Source organism: Nannobrachium achirus (assembly GCF_963921795.1).
Source record: "Nannobrachium achirus genome assembly, chromosome: 9".
Classification (NCBI taxonomy): domain Eukaryota; kingdom Metazoa; phylum Chordata; class Actinopteri; order Myctophiformes; family Myctophidae; genus Nannobrachium; species Nannobrachium achirus.
In genome coordinates this window covers 13,013,479-13,030,521 of record NC_137818.1, presented here as the reverse complement: position 1 = coordinate 13,030,521, position 17,043 = coordinate 13,013,479, and the positions used below count along the sequence as shown (strand labels likewise).

The following is a 17,043-nucleotide window of genomic DNA, read 5'->3' as shown; positions in this document are numbered from 1 at the left end:
TCTGAAAACACAAATTGACATGAATACACTGATGATTGTGCTGTCAAACGCTGAAACTATATGGAATCTATGAACATGGGGGTCCCTGATACAGCTCTCTCTAAACTGAGAGGTCATACTAGGCCTGAAAACGTTGAAGACCCCTGGTATAGATCTTTTTTAATGCAACAAAACTGGAATGCGTCATCACGGACTCACCTTTGTGTTCAGGTTCTGCATGGACTTCTCAAAGGTCTTGGGTGGTGCCCTCTGGTGGTTGCAGAGGATAGCCACCGCTCGGTTGGCTCGGTTGTAGGACAAGATCTTAGCCGGGACGCTGTCCTCAGCTAAATGACAGGGAACACATACAATGACTCGCACACAAAGATGGACCGATTGCAAAATTCTTGTCCGATTCCGATCCACCGGTTTTGTGAAGGTCTGACCTGCCAAAACCGATTTTTCCGATACCGATTTCTTTAGCTAAGAACTAGAGAATAGGGTTGCTCCAATACCCTTTTTTTCAGGCCAAGTAGGCCTACAAGACACACTTCAATTTGAGTACCAATAAGCTAGAAGAACACTAATGCCAAATCAATCACAATAGTACAATATCCAAAATCACAGACAATATCCAGTCTAATATGACCGTCTGGACTAAGCGAGAAAATTGCTGGGTAAGCGAGAAAATTGCCACCAGAAGAATGAGACTAGCAGGACACTGCCAAAGACACCAGGAGCTTCCAGCCAGCAAATTGGTACTGTGGGAGCCAACACATGGGCACCGGTCGCGAGGACGTCCCACAAAAACATACGTGGACGTACTCAAGGAAGACGTAGGGACACAGAACACCAATGAGCTGGCCAGATGTATGGAGAACCGAGATGACTGGAAACAACGATGGAGGGCTCGTCTGAGGACGACCTAGATAGATACTAGGCAGGAGTAAAGCAGGTGACGCATGTTTTTTTCCCCCTTCTTTTTGGAGATGACATTGACACAGGATTATATAATATATCCAAAATGGGTTAAATTTGTATTCTGAAAGGTAACAGTTTTGGACATAGGAGACGACATCTCCTACCTGCATAGCTACTGAAATTTTTGCCCCCTTTGAATTGTTTTGTAGATGCTTTAGCATTTATGCATGTTGGGGATTCTTCACACTGTACATTTGAGGGCTGGAGGGAGGCTGCTAGGATCACTTACAACATGTGAGCTCTTTGAGCTGCTGCTGCAGGGTGATGGAAGCGTTGTAGGTACGGAACACCTTGGCCGTCAGCCCGTCCATCAGCTCCTGTAAGTGCTTGTTCAGGATAGAAGTCTGGAGGAAGAGAGGGAGACGAAGGGTTAAGAGAGGAGGAGGAAGAAGAAGAGAGGAAGAGGAAGTGAGGGAAGGCATGTCCGTCCGTTTGGTGCAGAGGAAGACCAGATCCAAGGATAAGAGTTTAGCTTGATTCTAAACTTTAGAATCAAGCTAAACTCTTATCCTTGGATGAAGGAGAATGTTCTGCATAAATGATATACTAATGCTGACAGAAAGGCAGGAAATGCTGGGGACGCCAAAATAACATAATCCCAAAACGTAACGGCTCACCAAGTCAAATATGAAGAGGAGGGAAAAAGTGTGAGGAGGAACAATGGCGTTTAGTCAGGCTTTAGAATCTAAAGCCTGACTAATAACTTGTCCAGTAGTTAAGTAACTGCTGTAACATCATAATAAAACAGCATACAGTAACAAAGTCATGACGTGACTCGCTCATCCCCTGGTTCACGTAAGTAATTTCTCTATGGAGAATAACATTGAGTCATCTTAAAATTGTCTCATATAAGAATTTAGGTCCAAAAATAAACAAAACGGTCTCCTCGATATTGTCGGGGAGGTGGCTCTGTGTGGTTTATGATAGTCAGTCACTCATATTTGATACAGCCTGTTTCTAGCGAAAATAATTAATTCTGTGACAGTAACATTAGCGTTTTCTCACCATCAGTTGATTCTTCATATCCATATGAGTCAAACCGCTGAGATCATTTGTTTATGTTTGGAACACAGTTCTTATATGACGCGATATGAAAAAAGTCTATGGGAATTCAGAATGGGGGAAAAAAACGTGAACAAAGAATGAAGAAGCGGAAAATACGACGATTCTGTGAAAAAAAATATGATGAGGTGTGTTTTTTTTTTTACACCAAATTGGGCTGTGTGTGTGTGTGTGTGTGTGTGTGTGTGTGTGTGTGTGTGTGTGTGTGTGTGTGTGTGTGTGTGTGTGTGTGTGTGTGCGTGTCTTACATTGAGTCTGTCAAAGAGGTCGTCCTCAGGCTGTTTGTTCTCCAGGAACAACTGAAGGTTCTTAAAGACCTGGAAATGTGACAAACAGCAAGGAGTTGAGTTGTTATGATGTAGTCATTCATTACAGGATGCAATGTCATACTTCTGCCAGAGGGGGCGGTGACAATTCATTCATGTCGGGGAGGACAGGACAACACAAACACAGGTGTTATAGTACACACAGTGGTGTGTGTGTGTGTGTGTGTGTGTGTGTGTGTGTGAGTGTGTGTGTGTGCGTGCGTGCGTGCGTGCGTGCGTGCGTATATGTAAGTGGTTGGTGGTGTTTTTATGGGGGGAAGACTTTGTGGGCAACAAAGTGTTATTGTTTTGTTTTTAAGTGTGTGTGATTGAAAAGAGAAGTTGTCCTGTGTGTGCATGCGCGCATGTGTGTGTGTGTGTAGGTGCATGCGGGTGTGTGTGTGTGTGTGAGCAGGAAACAGACCACCCCGTGAGGCCTGCCTGACGGAAAGCCTTTAGGGCCCAGATCACCTGTCTGTACAAACATCCTCCTTTACACATGCACACACACGCACGCGCGCGCGCACACACACACACACACACACACACACACACACACACACACACACACACACACACACACACACACACACACACACACACACACACACACACACACACACACACACACACACACACACACACACACACACACACACACACACACACACACACACACACACACACACACACACACACACACACACACACACACCTCCCTCATAAAAGAATGGAAGCCATGATGACTTCACTCATCAGTCTCAAACTCTCTCTTAACGATCCTTTTTGTCTCTCTATTTTCACTCCTTGTTTTGACCCCCACCTCCTTCTCTCCCTTCCTCCCTCCCTTCCTCTTTGTCATAGCAAAGACCCCGACCCCCCAAATATGACTTTTATTTGACGCGGACCACCCCATGCCAAAAAGATATTTTGCGCGGCAGGGACCTCCAGAAGAAAAACTAAATTAGTTTAAAGTGTTTTCTTCAAAAATAGCAGATCTATGAGCTTGTAGATCTGCTATTTTTGAATAGCCAAAGTATAAAATATGTTTAAAGTGGTAAAACATATTGTGACTATAAACACAAAATGTTGCTCTCCTTCCCTCTCTCTGCCTGTAAAAAGTGCCCTCTCCAGACCATGAATGCAGTTTTTACTATGGTGAAAGAGATGCAAATGCCCTCTTTCCATGCCATACCTGAAGGCAGCATTCAAGAGACTTGCCCTGTCCAAACTCTCCTGAACTTGAATGCAGCGTCTTATGTTGAAAGAATTGCCCTCTGTGTAGAAATCCATGCCGTTACGCCACATCTCCACTATTCACTTGATTATGCTTAGTTCAGTGTGGCATCAAGCACCGAAAATAGCCACGACGCGTTGTGAGCTTGGAGGTCTGCTATTTTCGATATTTTCACCAAAAGGCCCTTTTAGAAATGTCAGCCCCTGCCTCTCTAACATTCTTTGCACGTCCCTGTCTCTCTGTCTCTCTCCCCCTCTCTATGGCCGGCTTTACACTGCCACTGAAATCTAGCCTGAATCAGATCTGAGTCACATCAAAAGTGGAATCCGATCCATATCGGATCTGAGGACATCTGTCTCAGTCTGAAAGCAGTAACCACGTCCACTCCATTGAGTTATACGCAAGTCACATGCAAGTCACATCAAACTGACCAAACGTCACTTGCTGCTGACCCGAGCACGGAGTGCCCCCACTGTAATGATGTCATTACAGAGCGAGTATTTACTATTTGATTACAGTGCGCTGAGCACATGCGAAAAAAAGGAGAGAGAATACACGTGAGCTAAATAGATAAAACTAGAGAGAAGAGCGAAACAGAAGAGTAAAGACAAGAAGAGAGAAAAACAATATTGTAACGTGTGTTTACTATGGTCTATTATGTCGCATTCCCTGAACGTAATCAACTAGCGTCGACGTAGTGACGTAACGTCATGACTCCTACGTCGTTACCACGGTAACTAAAGCAGATATGTCGCTGCAGGGCAGCTTTGGGCTGACGAGGTTAAAATCAGTCTGAACACACAGATCAGATCTGGTCACTTGCAAATGCAGTGTGAAAAGTCGGGCCAAAAGATCAGATTTGAGAACCAAATCGGATTTGGGCTGGATTTGACTGCAGTGTAAATCCGGCCTATGTCTCTCACCCGTTTCTCCACAGGGATCTTGTTGTAATAGCGTATGGAGTCCTTCCCCAGGAAGTCGAACTCCACCACGTACTCCATGTCGTCCATCTTGGGGTGCAGGTTGATGTGCTCCACCCTGAGGGAGCAGCAGCCCACCGTGTCCGCAGTCTCACCCTCCTCCTTCTCGTTGCCCGCCCTCAGCGCCAGCTACGCACACACACACACGCACGCACACGCACGCACACACACGCACGCACGCACGCACACACACACAGTATTAATTTTACAGTTAAAACCAACATTACATTTAGGTTTAGGTCATAACAATGTTATCATCCAAAATACTGTAGCAGATAACAGATCAAGCTATTTTCAGCCAAAGAAAATGTGTGTAGAGGGGAAAAAAGAGGGGGCAACAAGTATAGAGGGTTTAAAGTGTTCACCTTGTCTATGAAGTACAGAGCCACAGCTCTCTGTCTGATCCTCATCTCTTTAGACTTCCAGTCGTCTCTGTATCCGGCACGTAGCCGGTCCACGCACTTCTTCAACCGCCGCGCCGTCTCGTACTTCTGCCAGTCCTTCTCCCCCTGGACACACACGCACACGCAAATATAACGGGGGTAGACAGTTCAGTTCATAGACAACTAATAGTCGTGCTAATCAGTCTAAAAGCGCCACATTTTGCACAGATGTAGCCCAGGGCATGCTCTAATGATTTAGCTAGAGCGCCCGAGTCGGTGACCTTCGGGGTCGCCACAGCGGCCAAATCAAGTTTGGCTCCCATCGACTTTCTATACACTATACTATAGGGAGAAAACAAATCTGCTTTAAGTAGGATGTGAGGGGTCTAACTAGGGGTTTGTTATGATTCTGAATCCATTGCAAGCATTTGTTTAGCACAAAAGACTTTCCTTGGGCAAAAAAACAGACCCACAAAACGATGGTTTAGTGATAACTAGACCTTACCCGTTCAAAGATATGTGCTCCAAAATATGTGCAGAGTGTGGGTTGTGGGGAAAGTTACTGTAACTGGTGCGTGCGTGAGAATATGTGGGAGCATCATAATGTAAGGCGCAGCCCATGGAGGAGTGAATTATGATGGATACCAATAATTTAACAGCAAAATTAGGTGAGTAGAAGTATGGGGATGTATGCGCTTGCTCCACATAGTTTTTCCATACCCGTTGGAAGATGAGACACACATCAAACGCACCCGGTGAATGCATGACCCGTGCATGCCTGCAACCCACGTGAGAGAGAGAGAGAGAGAGAGAGAGAGAGAGAGAGAGAGAGACCATGCACATTCCTAACTGTGAAAGTGGTTAAATATCTGAAAACTAAAATTTACATGAATCCAAAATACTGATGATTGTGCTGTCAAACAATGAAACTATATGGAATCTATATAAAGGTTGTGGGTTTCCCTGCTTCATCTCTCTCTCAACTAAGGGGTCCTTGGCCTGAAAACGTTGAAGACCCCTGGGTTAAGGTTTGGACCAGGATGAAGGCGAGAGGATCAGCTTGATTCAGTGCAGTTACAGTACCTTGATCCTGGAGCTGGGGTTCAGCATGATGTACTTGATGGATCCCTGGATGTTCTCCGTCCAGGACACCAGCCAGGTCACCTTGTTGTCATGACGGACCTCCTTCCAGCGGGTGCCTGGAGGGGGCTTGGGGTGCTTGGAGTCCCTGCGGGAGGCAAGGCAAGGCAGCTTTATTTCACTAGATCGCTACTAGGGACAATATGAAAAATTCATACCACGATTATTGTGCAATTTATGATATTATCGCGATAATCGAAATAACCCCATCTTATCCTTCCTAGCATAGGCGACTCTAGCCTCTTCCAGCAAGGGGTGCACGACCTCTATTACCTCATGCACGCGCGCGCAGCGCGCGTGTACGACGTTCGCGCGCGCGCGCGAAAAAAATTGCGGATATTAGCGGTTTTGTAATGTTGTTTTAGCGGATTTCTGCAGTTAATTTTGTACCCAATGCATTTTTTCAAGTTAAAATCGGTTCGGTTCTACACGGCGGCAGAACCATTTTGGGCTTAATATAATAGGGTTTATAAAAGCATGATCTGACTGTCTTAGTCTTACCTTGGGCTGGTCAGGAGGAAATGGTTCAGTCACGCACAGTGAGACAAGAGTCCTGGCTGATAGAGCCTGAGGTCTGTGTTTTGTAGAGGAAAGTCAGGTACAAAATGATCCTCTCCATGTGATGTTTCAGGGCAAGCAGCTATATTATAATATCTACCGGTAGTCACGTCCATAGTAGTGAAGAGCTCGAACTCCATGCTTTATTTTTAACAGATGTTGTTTTCAATTTCAATACTGGCGCGTGGATATGACATCACATCAGGAGGGGAGGGGGGGGCTGCCTGGAGCTGCCAGCCTCTATCACTACCACTAGGGGGTGTTGTTGTATTCGGTCTGAGTGGATGTAAAGTTACATTACAAAAAACAAAAAAAACAAAATGGCCGCCTGGCGGCCAGGGGGTGCACGTGCACCCTAGGACACCCCTTAAAATCGCCTATGCTTCCTAGCCTCGTAAACCGCCCTCTTCCGGAAACCATTTCATTTGTTTCACGGAAGTTGGTCGTTTACTAGGCTAATCTTATCCTGGGGCGGAACATTTGCCAAAAAATAGCAGTTCTACAAGCTTATAGATCGGCTATTTTTTGGCAAAGAGATTTGGTAGAGAGTGAAAAAAAGACAGCATCGAGTACATTTATTATAAATATGTTTTACCAATAGAGGGTTTAAATGGTGTCAGATATATGCAGCTTGGCAAATAAAAGGTTGAATTGATCCCAGTGCATGACAGAGGACAATATCACAATAAATTAAATCTCCACGATATGATTATCGTGAGTGTTCTTTAGCGCGATAAACGATAATATCGCTTATCATCCCATCCCTAATCCTACCCCGGACAGCCCACACTGCATTGGATTCTTCTCTTATAGGGTACCTCTTGTCCTATATGTTTTCCCCCCAACTTTATATATTAGGATACATTTTTCATGTTTCTTCTCTCTCTCAGCAAGGGGGTCCTTGGCCTGAAAAAGAACCCTGCCCGAAACCATTCAAAGAAAAGAGAACGTTGCATCATTCATCACGCAACTTCAATGCATCCTGCAACTTCAATTAGTCACACCGACTCGCCGAGGAAACCCAGTCCCCATTGTAACAACTAAGCACTTATACAACAGAGAGAGAGAGGAAATAAAAGTCAGAAGTGAAAGAAAAGCCAGGGATGAACAACAGTACAGTACAGTACAGTACAGTGTGTAGAGGCCAACATGTCCTCTCTGGGTCATGTTATTGTTTCATGCACAGACCGTAAGCTATGGGTACTGCTGCACTAACAGGAAGATTACCTTTGACACACTGTACGTAAAACTGTGTGTGTGTGTGTGTGTGTGTGTGTGTGTGTGTGTGTGTGTGTGTGTGTGTGTGTGTGTGTGTGTGTGTGTGTGTGTGTGTGTGTGTGTGTGTGTGTGTGTGTGTGTGTGTGTGTGCGTGCGTGTGCGTGCGTGTGTGTTAAACCCAGACAAACATGGGACATTTTCTTGAGGGAAATGGTCATCTTCATGGCTATGAGAGATTTGTAGAGCTAAAGGTATTTTCACATTGTCCGACCAAAAGGAATGCGAGCGCAACTTCAAGCACTTCAAACCATACGACAAGGCTCCAAAGAATCTATCATGAAGAGAATGATAGCCTGCACATTTTTTAAAAGAACATTGCTTTTGACCTCCTCACATGATAATAATAATAAGCGTGTAGTGTGTACTGTCTGTGTGTGTGTCTGTGTGTGCGTGCGTGCGTAATACACTCTAGCATCAATCAGGTGCACATGCAGGGCACTTGCAATAGGTCTGGTTTTCAAGAAAGATACTCAAGGGACCGGTGCCCATGCATGTACCTGTCTGTCTATCTGACTACTACTTCAGAGGAGTGAGAAATGGCCACAGCACGGGCACAACACCATTCACTGATCTCATTCCCCCACAAACATGGGGATGATGAATACATTCTATTAGTACTATCATTATGCCACCAAAATGTGGAATGCTTCTCTACCATCAGCCACCAAAACGTGACACTCCTTCAAACCCCCATAAAAGAGCACATGTCTGCAGTTTGCAACTGGGCCTTGACAAGTCTTCTAGCTTTATGCCAAACGAAATGACCCCCCACTGTTGTTCTGTAAATATACTTTTACTGCTCCTAGTATTGATGATCTCTTGTATTGTAAGTCTTTCTTTGTCCTGATGAATTAAATACACAGGACCACAATTCCTGTCCTCCACAAGGATTTTGTGTTATCCTTTTTAGCATTATTGTATAACTTCACCTCTGTATATTTTTCAAACTGTTAGTAATAAAGTATTCAATCAATCAATCAAAACACCCGACAGAGATTGGCCTTATAAAACACAAACAAACGTGAACGCTTGCAAAAGCCGGCTAACAGAGAATGATCCCGGGACGAGTGCTATAAATAACTCCCGAGCAATCACAAACTTGGCAGTGAGAAGATGGAGGGGGCGATAAGGGAGGAGGAGGAGATCGAGGGAGGGGGGGAGGGAGACACGTGGTGGGACAGAAATAAAGTACAGGAGGGACAGAGAAAGACAGAGGGACGGACGGGGGAACGTAACAATGAGGTGGGGAAGGGGGTGGGGACGGTGTGGGGAAGGGGCCAGAAAAACAGTACACAGAGTGTACTCTTCCACTCCTGGTTCACACAACTGTACCTCGCAGCAACTCTTTTGTTATTTCCTCTTCATCCAAGTCAAAACCACCACGACTTGGAGGTGACTCTTAATTCAGGGATTCTCTCAACCTCTTCCACTTCAAGGAAAAAGTATCAACTTCTCAGCTTTGAAAATTTTAGGAAATTTAAAAATGCATGTCTAATATATAAATGCCTTAATGATCTGGCTCCCCCTCCTCTTATGGAATTCATCCATAAGAAGAGGGATATTGGACGCAGTACTAGGTCAACATCCAGGGGAGACTGTGAAATTGATTTTAGAAAAACTACTTTTAGTAAAAACGTTCTCTCCATAAATGGATGTCAATATTGGAACCAGATCCCTACCTCAATTAGAGAGATCCCCACATTCGGTGCTTTTAAAGGGCAGTTGAAGCAATGGTTAAAACGATCACAAACATGTAACCACCTATAAGAACTATTTGATGCCGGTACGAATTACTCTGCCAGGCTAGTTTCTCCTATATGGTTTTTAGCTTATTTCTGGCACTAAGCACTTTGTCGCACTAGGCACTCTGTTGCGCCAAGCACCTTATTCTTGTTGTGTTTTGTTCGCCCTGTACTGTTCTTTTCTTGTTACTGTTAGTCTTGTTTTGTTTCTTGTTTTATGTGAGGACAACGGATGAAATTTTGCTCTAAGCTAACTCCGGCTGGTTTACACTGAGATTTTTGTATGTTTGTATTTATTATGCAACATGGCAATGCCAATGTGTCCATTAACTGGTACTGTCCTGTCCAAATAAATAAATAAATAAATAAACCCCCACCAGTTTGATATGGTCTCTGTCGGGTGAAAACCTCATATGTCCAAAACCGTTACTTTTCACGATTCAAATTCAAAAGGAGCACATCGATCTGCAAGCTTGAAACGCAGCGCTTTCGAGCTTGCAGATCAGCTACTTTTGATGCTTTTGCGTGACACTGTCGTATGATCAAGTAGGGCGTTGATTTCCAAAAGAACTAGAGGTTTCTGCCCGACAGCAACGATATGCACTAGGTCACAGACCCTCTTTTGATATCATCAGTGGTGGAAAAAGTACTCACATTTTTTACTTAAAGTAAAAGGTATCAATACTGCTATATAGAAATACTCTGTTACCAGTAAAAGTACGAAAGTATTGGCATAAACATGTACTTAAAAGTACCAAATAGCAGATCTACAGGCTCACAACGCATTGCATCGCGTCAGGGGGACAAAAGAATGCCCAGAAATACATGCAAACTCCACTGCAGAAAACCTACAGCTATATCGTTGACCAACTCCATCAGGAACAATGCAGCAGCTCCCATGCATAAATAACATCCATGTAACATGCTGTGCTCTTTGAGTGAAACACAGTGTTCACAACCTACTTATGCAACGTGTGTGTGTGTGTGTGTGTGTGTGTGTGTGTGTGTGTCTGTGTGTGTGTGTGTGTGTGTGTGTGTGTGTGTGTGTGTGTGTTTATCATTCGCCCACAGGCAGCCCGCAGTCACACCATATGACCTGCAGTACAATACATGTCTATGTACAACGGTAGACAGGGCCTCCTTGTGGTCAGAACGCAGAGGTACACCCATAAAAAACGTCCTACACAAAGCAGGCATGGGCTGACATTTCCTCTCCTGTTCCCAGCTGTCACTCTCTTTGCTTTTCTTTAGCCACAGTAATTCCTTGCAACCCCATTCTGGGCATGTCATAATACGCAAACATTTGACGTAAATAGGTGAACATTTAGCGAAACATAGGCAAAACATAAGTAGCATCTATTAAATCGTCGAAACCTCCCATTTACACATTCTAACTTTTTGCGGTTCTTCGTTAATTAACACCCTACTTGATCATACTACAGCATTAAAAGTAGCAGATCTACAAGCTTGAAACTTGGTTCAATGTGGCACGTTTTATGCTTGCTACTTTTGCTGTTCTTGAATTTGAATCCTGAAAAGTAACAATTTTCAGACATATGAGGTTTCCACCCGACAGAGACGATCATAGTCAATGAGCTACCTGACATGAATGACAAATAACTGTGCAGAACACTCATGGCGGAGATGATGGTGATGGCAAAGAGATATAGCACAGATCAGGGGTCCTCAACAGGGGTCCGGGACCAGAGTTACTACAGGGGGTCCGGCAAATATTTGTGATAGAATAATTATTTTAAATGAACAACTTTAACCCTCACCTCCCGATTCTGAGGAGAACTTTAGCCAAAAATAGCAGATCTACAAGCTCTTGAAGATCGGCTATTTTTGGCAAATAGGTTTGGTGTAGAGGTCAAAAAAAGAGCAGATCAAATTGACTAAGTATCGATTTAAAGCTATACTGTGTAAGTTACTCAACTAGTGGTCAGTAGCGTTATAGCAAACCGCGGTCGCGTCTGCTTTTTTCGGCCGTTTTTCGCGGACCGGGCCTTCAGACCACCGCGTCCGCCTCGCCTCGCCGAGACCTATCCGTAGAGGTCTTTCGTGTCCCTCTACGAGCAGCGGTTGGGGAGATACATGCTAAACTCCTAGACCAGTGTAAACACTGCAGTGTACTTCCTGAAGAGCTCGGCAGTGTATGATCTGGGCTGTTATTGGCCGGTAGGACTAGGGAGACACGTGTACAGAATGATGCATATGACCGGGAAAAACAGTCCCGGTCACGGCCACCAGGGCTCAGTAGAACACATATAAAGAAAAGGCTTTGGGAGCTGAAATTAACAGAGTGGGTGTTCTAAAACTTTAGCGATTTAATAATTAGGACAATTTTAAGATTTATTTTATTAAAAAAGTTACATAGTATAACTTTAAGTGGTTAAATGTCTGAAAAAAATCACATTAACACAAATCCAGCACAGACTGATGACAGTGCTGTCAAACAAGTCTATGAAATCTATGAAAATCTGCAACACAATTTTATACAATATTTAGTGGGGGTCCCTGCTTCATCTCTCTCTCTCTCTCTCAACTAAGTGGTCCTTGGTCTGAAAACGTTGAAGACCCCTGGCATAGATGGATAGATAGCTAGATGACTCACTTGCTACAGTTGATGATGATGTCTTGGGGTCGGATGCGGCGCTTCAACATGCCCATCTTGGGGTGGTCTCCTCGGCCTCTGAAGAGGCCCGGGGGCTCGATGCGGAAGTTACCGATCCTCTCCTTGTGGTTGTCCATCACGCAGAAGCCGTACTCCTGAAGCACCTTCTCGTTCTCCTCCTTGATTTTCTACAAAACCATTTGAGACGACAGGCCATTCTTGGCAGTTAACATTACCATTATTATGAAGACAGATATTCTTACACCGCTTTGAGTTTAAGAATGTTTATTTTGGGTCGTTTTATGTAAAAAAGGACAGTTGAACATTCAGAATAAAGGCAAAAAGATAACTTTTGGCTGAAAAGGTATGTGCTGAAGCCGAAGCTTATTATGCCCACCTTATTAATATTCAAATTAGAGATTTCTCAAACACTTTCCAAGAAATTCAAACGCATATTTGCAGAGATTCTAGATCAGACTCTAGATCAGCTACTGTACATCGCTCCTACTGTACATTTGCCTCGTGGGACATTCTGGCACTCCTAAAAGGTGCCGCTCACTTCACACTAGGTGTGATTTTTTGTCATACAATGACGTATATCGGGCTTGAGTCGGTAAGCATATTTATAAGCAGGTAAGTACAGAATGAGAATGCATGATTAGGGATATGAAAATGTCATGTCACGACTATTGTGACCAAAGAAATTCCGATTTACAATATTATAGCAAAAATCTAAATATCCCCAACGCCCATTATCCTGGGGCGGAACATTGACGCGTTGTGAGCTTGTAGATCTGCTATTTTTTGGCAAAGAGATTTGGTAGAGAGTGAAAAGAATACTGTATCAAGTACGTTATTTCCAGGTCTGTTTTACCAATTATACTGTAGAGGGTTTAAGTGGAACCAGATATGCAGCTCGGCAAATAAAAGGTGAATTGATCCCAGAGCATGACTGAGGATAATTTCATGATAAATTTAAATCTCCACGATACGATTATTGTGAGTGATTTTTATCACGATAAACGATAATTAACAATTATCTTTCCATCTCTATGCATGATTCGGTCAAAGTTAAAAATGTCTACCTGCTTCTCTTCTTTGGACATCTGTTTCCTGGCTTCCGACTGGGCCTTAAAGTATTCACTCATCTCGTTAAAGTTACACTTGTTCAGGTCATTGATCTTTGCTTTCTCCTCCGGTGTCATTTCCTGGGAGTAAAGAGAAATGTTAGGTTGGATACTTGGACCTCACACCAGCTATGAATGACTTGTCAGATCATGGCTTGTCTACAATCAATGACTACGTCAGCATCTTTGGTTGATGTGTGTCTGCCCTGCTTACCCTTCTCCAATCCTTAAGGAAGTTCTTTCTGAAGATGTCTTTAGTGGTGTATTCGTGATCCAGCATTTTGGCAAAAAACGTAGCGACCTCCTCCGCTTGAGGACTCAGTTTCATATGTTTACCTGCAGACGAAGAAAGAGGAACAAATAGCATTCATGTTATTTAGTTGCATAAATATTGCACAGAATCTGTCACTCGCGCACATTTGTCCACCAGTTGGTGCTGAAAACACTTAAAGGACCACTTCACCTCTGGGACAACCAGATCTTATTTTATTGTTGTTTGGGACACGATCAACCCAACCCTGAGTTATTTTTGTGTTCAATCTGTGTTTTTCAGCATGCAACAACTGGTCATATGATGCATTTTGCATTTTGGAGACACTCGGCTTTGCCTCGTGTCTCACCATGCCTCTCAGCCGCTATAAAATACCAGGTAACCACATGCCTCTTGTGGCCTATTGCTTCATTAAACTACATTCAGCTAGCGGTGCAACCTGAAACAGCATTATCTCATGTACAATATGCTCTGACATTCTTTTACACTGTAACTGATTAGGACGGTAGACCTGAGGCCGATTCTACAAATGCCTTCTAAATCAGTAGTTCTCAAACTTTTTTCGGTAAAATGATATGCATTTGACTGCAGACCCCCATCTGAAAATGTTTTGTGTCAGGGGAAATTGGCCAACATTCGGGTTAAACTAGCAGATCTAAAAACTGTTCGCAATCCGAGACGTTGTAGATTGCCTATTTTCTGTGAACAGATTTAGTAAGCTATAGAGGGAATAAAGGTGCAGTATTACACGCACACACAATATCCTTATACTGCTGTGCTGCCTCCGGGCGACTGATTTTCTCCCTTGGGATAATAAAGGTATCTATCTACAGTTCTACACGCAGACTCACCATCGTAGTGAAACCGGACTTTGTCTGGTAGAGGTTCATAGGCAGGAGCGAACACGGGACCCTTGTGTTCCAGGAAACGCCACTTGGAGCCGTCTGTAGATCGCTCTTCCTCCCACCTGTTCACACAAACACCAACAACACAACACAGAACAGAAATAGCAGGCTACAGTTAAAAATTCAACCTAACTATATATGGGGTGCTTCAGACAGTGCACGTTTTCAAACCTTTTGTGCCAAATCAAGGAACAAATCAAAATCTCAAAGCACATAGTAATAGGCTCACATAACAACTGTCACCACTCTTATAACTTTTTTTTTTTGTAGAATGCAAAATAAAAAGCCCAAAATAACGCACACTTATAAAATAGTATACTAAATCAAATAAAATAGAATAGAATAAAAACATAACTTTTGGTATACTATACCAAAAGTTAAGTCATGACGAGTATACCAGTATTTGTATTTGTATTTGGTGCTGGTAGAAGAACATGGCAGACTGCTCTTGCAGCAGCGCACTGCAAGCAGCAAGGACCTGCATCCTCCTCCACCTCCAGCTCCAACGGTCATTAAGCTCCTTCTCTGACCCCCAGTTCTCTGACCTCCAGGCAGGCTGGTCAAACCCACCACACACACCATGGTAGTGGTGCTACCACCACCGGCTGCACTGGCTGTCACAGCCGAGGAGGACAGCAGCAGCAGCCTGCGACACAAGCCGCTAACCACAACAACACGTGGTGTCCACAACATCATCACAACGATTGTCTGAAAACCACGTGCGAATTTGTTCCCATTTGTTTACATCCTCAGAATGATCACGTAACCTCGGCGTCACATCATGTGGAGGAACTGGAAAGCCTTGGTTTTCGTTCGCAGTTGACCAGCCTGAGCCTAGCGGATCAGCAACCTACAAAGCGATTTGATCCCGTCAGACATCTGATTTAGATGTAAAAATGTACTCTCTCCGGTCCAATTAATCCCACATTATGATACATAGATACGGTCGTGGTGGAATGGAGCGAGTCAGCATTAGATGAATGATCCTCCTGATCCTGTAACTACTATATCGCTATCATACACTTTAGTTTGATAACGTCTTTTTGGAACGGATAAATGTCTCCATTTCAGCTCGAACAAAACGGCAGTTCGGATGCTATTGCTCGACTGTCTGGCACATAAACCAACACTATAATCTGCTGCTCAGTGCCATAGAATCAGCTCAGTTCTCTTCTCACAGAAAGCCGACATGATTCCCCAACATGTTTTCAGAGCGGTCCGTCAAGAACATGGTCCTCCACTCGCAATTCATTTCATTTAGGTTCCACTTGTATAGTATCTGTACCACACACTGTAAGATGTAATTACACTGTAAGTGTAAACTGGACATTTACTGGTGCCACTAAAAATATTTAGACTATATCAATTATTTTAAGCCTTGCATCAAGCCATCATCAAGGATCCTGGTGAATCATGACCATAAAACCTTTGATTCTGTTAGAAAGTGAAAATAAATACATAATAATAATTAATTAATTAATACCATTTGTTTTGAGATTTTTTTCACAGAATCAAATAATGTATATATTAATATATATTAACACATATTTTTGTAAATCTCTGTGGGAAAAATTACGATTTTTTTAGTGACACCAGAAAACCACGCCCACTGCAATGCCCAATTCCCTCCATTGCATTTTAATATCAGAGTCAGATTCTGCTCCAATTCTCTAAATCTCTAAATAATAAATCATGGTCATTTATTTGGATATAAATCAAGCCCCCTCCAACTAATCGTGAACAGGTGCATTCTGTGAGCCATGCTGCTCAGTTTCTATTACAGTTCTGTTTATGAGACTTTGCAGTTACATTGATGTCAAAAACTCTACTGGAGAGGTTATGGATCATTTTATTGTCAGCTGCTCCACTAATTACAGAGCAAAAATACGTTGAAATAATATCTATATTTTCAATCTTTCGCTGTCTTCAGGCATAGTTCCTGGTTCCTGGAAAATAGCTTGTCTCATTCCTTTGCACAAAAGTGGAGATATTGAAGGTAGGAGTATCAATAGACCAATCTCCAAGCAATCGACCCTGCAATCATTGCTAAATAGACAACTTCTTTCAAATATCTCCACGTTAAACCTGCATCAATGTGGTTTAAGAAGCTAATCATAGCACTATCTCAGCATGCACTACCTTAGTCGTGAACGATATCCGACCTTGACAGAAAACACTGTACAGTCCTGTTGTTAATGTGTATAGAAATAAAACAAGTTTTCCTACGATTAGTAATAAGAGGATCGTTGAAGCAGTTTTGTTTAATCAGTTTTACAGTGATGTCATAATGAATAGAGCTGTTGCAGCTTCAACTTTAGAAAACCCCTAGATTCTGTCGACCACTCAGCCCTTAGATCTATTCACAGATGATAGATTAGTTACTCTACTCACATTTGCCTCCTGTTTGTATGATAAGGTTTGGTTGCCTTCTCCCACATATATTCAGAAATTCTCTAAATTATTGGATTGCATTCCAGCTGA

General features: G+C 43.2%; 2 protein-coding genes across 2 annotated transcripts in view; both read right to left on the bottom strand.

Annotated features, from left to right (window-relative positions):
- The window catches only part of LOC308290648 (deoxynucleoside triphosphate triphosphohydrolase SAMHD1-like), a gene marked incomplete at its 3' end in the record, with an annotated part of 439,146 nt that overhangs the window by 207,685 nt on the left and 214,418 nt on the right, over positions 1-17,043 (bottom strand). The gene's annotated exons all lie outside the window — the stretch shown is intronic.
- Positions 1-17,043, bottom strand: part of top1b (DNA topoisomerase Ib) — a gene marked incomplete at both ends in the record, with an annotated part of 43,361 nt that overhangs the window by 4,698 nt on the left and 21,620 nt on the right. Inside the window, 10 exons of the mRNA XM_080733189.1 lie at positions 199-326; positions 1,190-1,304; positions 2,271-2,339; positions 4,488-4,673; positions 4,910-5,053; positions 6,011-6,155; positions 12,260-12,447; positions 13,345-13,467; positions 13,601-13,722; positions 14,509-14,624. Coding sequence (XP_080589315.1) covers positions 199-326; positions 1,190-1,304; positions 2,271-2,339; positions 4,488-4,673; positions 4,910-5,053; positions 6,011-6,155; positions 12,260-12,447; positions 13,345-13,467; positions 13,601-13,722; positions 14,509-14,624 — 1,336 coding nt within the window. The remainder of the gene's footprint in view (positions 1-198; positions 327-1,189; positions 1,305-2,270; positions 2,340-4,487; positions 4,674-4,909; positions 5,054-6,010; positions 6,156-12,259; positions 12,448-13,344; positions 13,468-13,600; positions 13,723-14,508; positions 14,625-17,043) is intronic.